This window comes from Neomonachus schauinslandi, chromosome 7 (assembly GCF_002201575.2).
Source record: "Neomonachus schauinslandi chromosome 7, ASM220157v2, whole genome shotgun sequence".
NCBI lineage: Eukaryota > Metazoa > Chordata > Mammalia > Carnivora > Phocidae > Neomonachus > Neomonachus schauinslandi.
This window is the reverse complement of record NC_058409.1, coordinates 1,456,676-1,458,331: the sequence shown is the minus strand read 5'-3', so window position 1 is coordinate 1,458,331 and position 1,656 is coordinate 1,456,676. Positions and strand designations below refer to the sequence as shown.

Genomic DNA, 1,656 nt, shown 5'->3' with positions numbered 1-1,656 from the left:
CCTGCTTCTCCCTCTCCCACTCCCCTGCTTGTGTTCCCTCTCTTGTTATGTCTCTCTCCGTCAGATAAATAAATAAAGTCTTTTAAAAAAGAAAGAAAACTTTAGACTATTATGCCCAGCACATCTATGTGAATATACAGACAATATCATAAGCACAAGATGTAATTGGCAAGGAAAAGTAATTTACATGGTACTCTATTTCACACACACACACACACACACACACACACACCCCTTTGTGGGTGAGATATTTAACTTTTCTGGTCTCCACAATTTAATATTTTCCTTTTCTAGATTTGTTGAGAAGATGGAAACAAGAAATCTAACAGTCATCAAGGAATCCATCCTTCTGGAACTTCCTGGATCAGCAGAGCAGCAATATTTCTTATGTATGCTATTTCTCTGTATGTATTTAATGATTGTATCAGTCAACATGCTCATCATCTTGGTTGCTGGCTTTAACTCTCACCTCCATTTACCCATGTATTTCTTCCTTAGTAACTTGGCCTTTGTTGACATCTGTTTTTCCTCCACTACTGTCCCCCAAATGACAGTGAACATCTTAACTGATACACAGACTATTTATTTTGTAGAGTGCCTCAGCCAGCTTTTCTTCTTCATTGCTTTTGTGAATATGGACAGCCTTCTTCTGTGTGTGATGGCATATGATAGGTATGTGGCAATTTGCCACCCTTTACATTATATTGCCATTATGAATCCCCGCCTTTGTGTCTGGCTAGTGGCTGGGCTCTGGCTTGTCACCTATCTCCATGCCCTCTTACACACTGTTTTAATGGCACATCTGTCCTTCTGTGCTTCCAATAGCATCCACCATTTCTTTTGTGATCTCAACCCACTCCTGCAGCTCTCTTGCTCTGATATATCCCTCAATGTGATGGTTATTTTTATAGTAGGAGGTCTACTTGTTCTCACTTCCCTTATCTGCATCCTCATATCTTATGGACTGATCCTCTGCACAATCCTGAAGATCACATATATTCAGGGGAAACAGAGAGCTTTCTCCACCTGTGGCTGCCACCTGTCAGTGGTGGTGTTGTTCTATGGCACAGCAAGTGCTGTCTATTTCAGTCCCTCCTCCTCTTTTCTCCCTAAAAGTGACACCATTTTAGCCCTTATGTATACACTGGTGACTCCAATGCTGAATCCTTTCATCTACAGTCTAAGGAACAGCGATATGAAAAGAGCACTTCAGAAAATGCTTTGTAAAGGTGCATGCTTTCAGCAGCAGTGATGCATGCCCAAATGGCTGAATTAAACATTAGGGATATGGTAATAAAAAACGCATTCCCAGGTGAGCATAATAACAGTAATAAAAGCAACTAACTGTTAATAAATGTTTATTTTATGCTGGAAATGGTGATAAACACTTTATATGAATTACCACATTTAATCATCAGAGTAAATATTTAGATAAAATCATAAACCCATTTTTCAGATAAGGAAAGTGAATCTTAGGGAAGTTGTATAGTGTACGTATTGCAAAGGTTTCCAAGTAAAGAATCTCTGACACCAGTAGAAATATATCCTGGTGAAAACTGTCAATCTCTATACTAAATTTCACAAATATTATAGATTAAGATAAATGGCTCTGGACTTAATCTTTCTTAGCTCAGATTTAAATTAAATAGGCATGGA

At 38.5% G+C, this 1,656-nt stretch overlaps 1 protein-coding gene across 1 annotated transcript; it reads left to right on the top strand.

The window, feature by feature from the left end:
• The first annotated feature begins 307 nt into the window (after positions 1 to 307).
• LOC110582351 (olfactory receptor 1C1) lies at positions 308 to 1,252 on the top strand. Its single transcript, XM_021692343.1, has one exon. The coding sequence runs from the start codon at positions 308 to 310 to the stop codon at positions 1,250 to 1,252; it is 945 nt and encodes a 314-aa protein (XP_021548018.1).
• Positions 1,253 to 1,656: the final 404 nt, after the last annotated feature.

Excerpts from the sequence above, each read along its gene's own strand:
- LOC110582351 (XM_021692343.1), top strand. The coding sequence starts at position 308 with ATGGAAACAAGAAATCTAACAGTCATCAAGGAATCCATCCTTCTGGAA.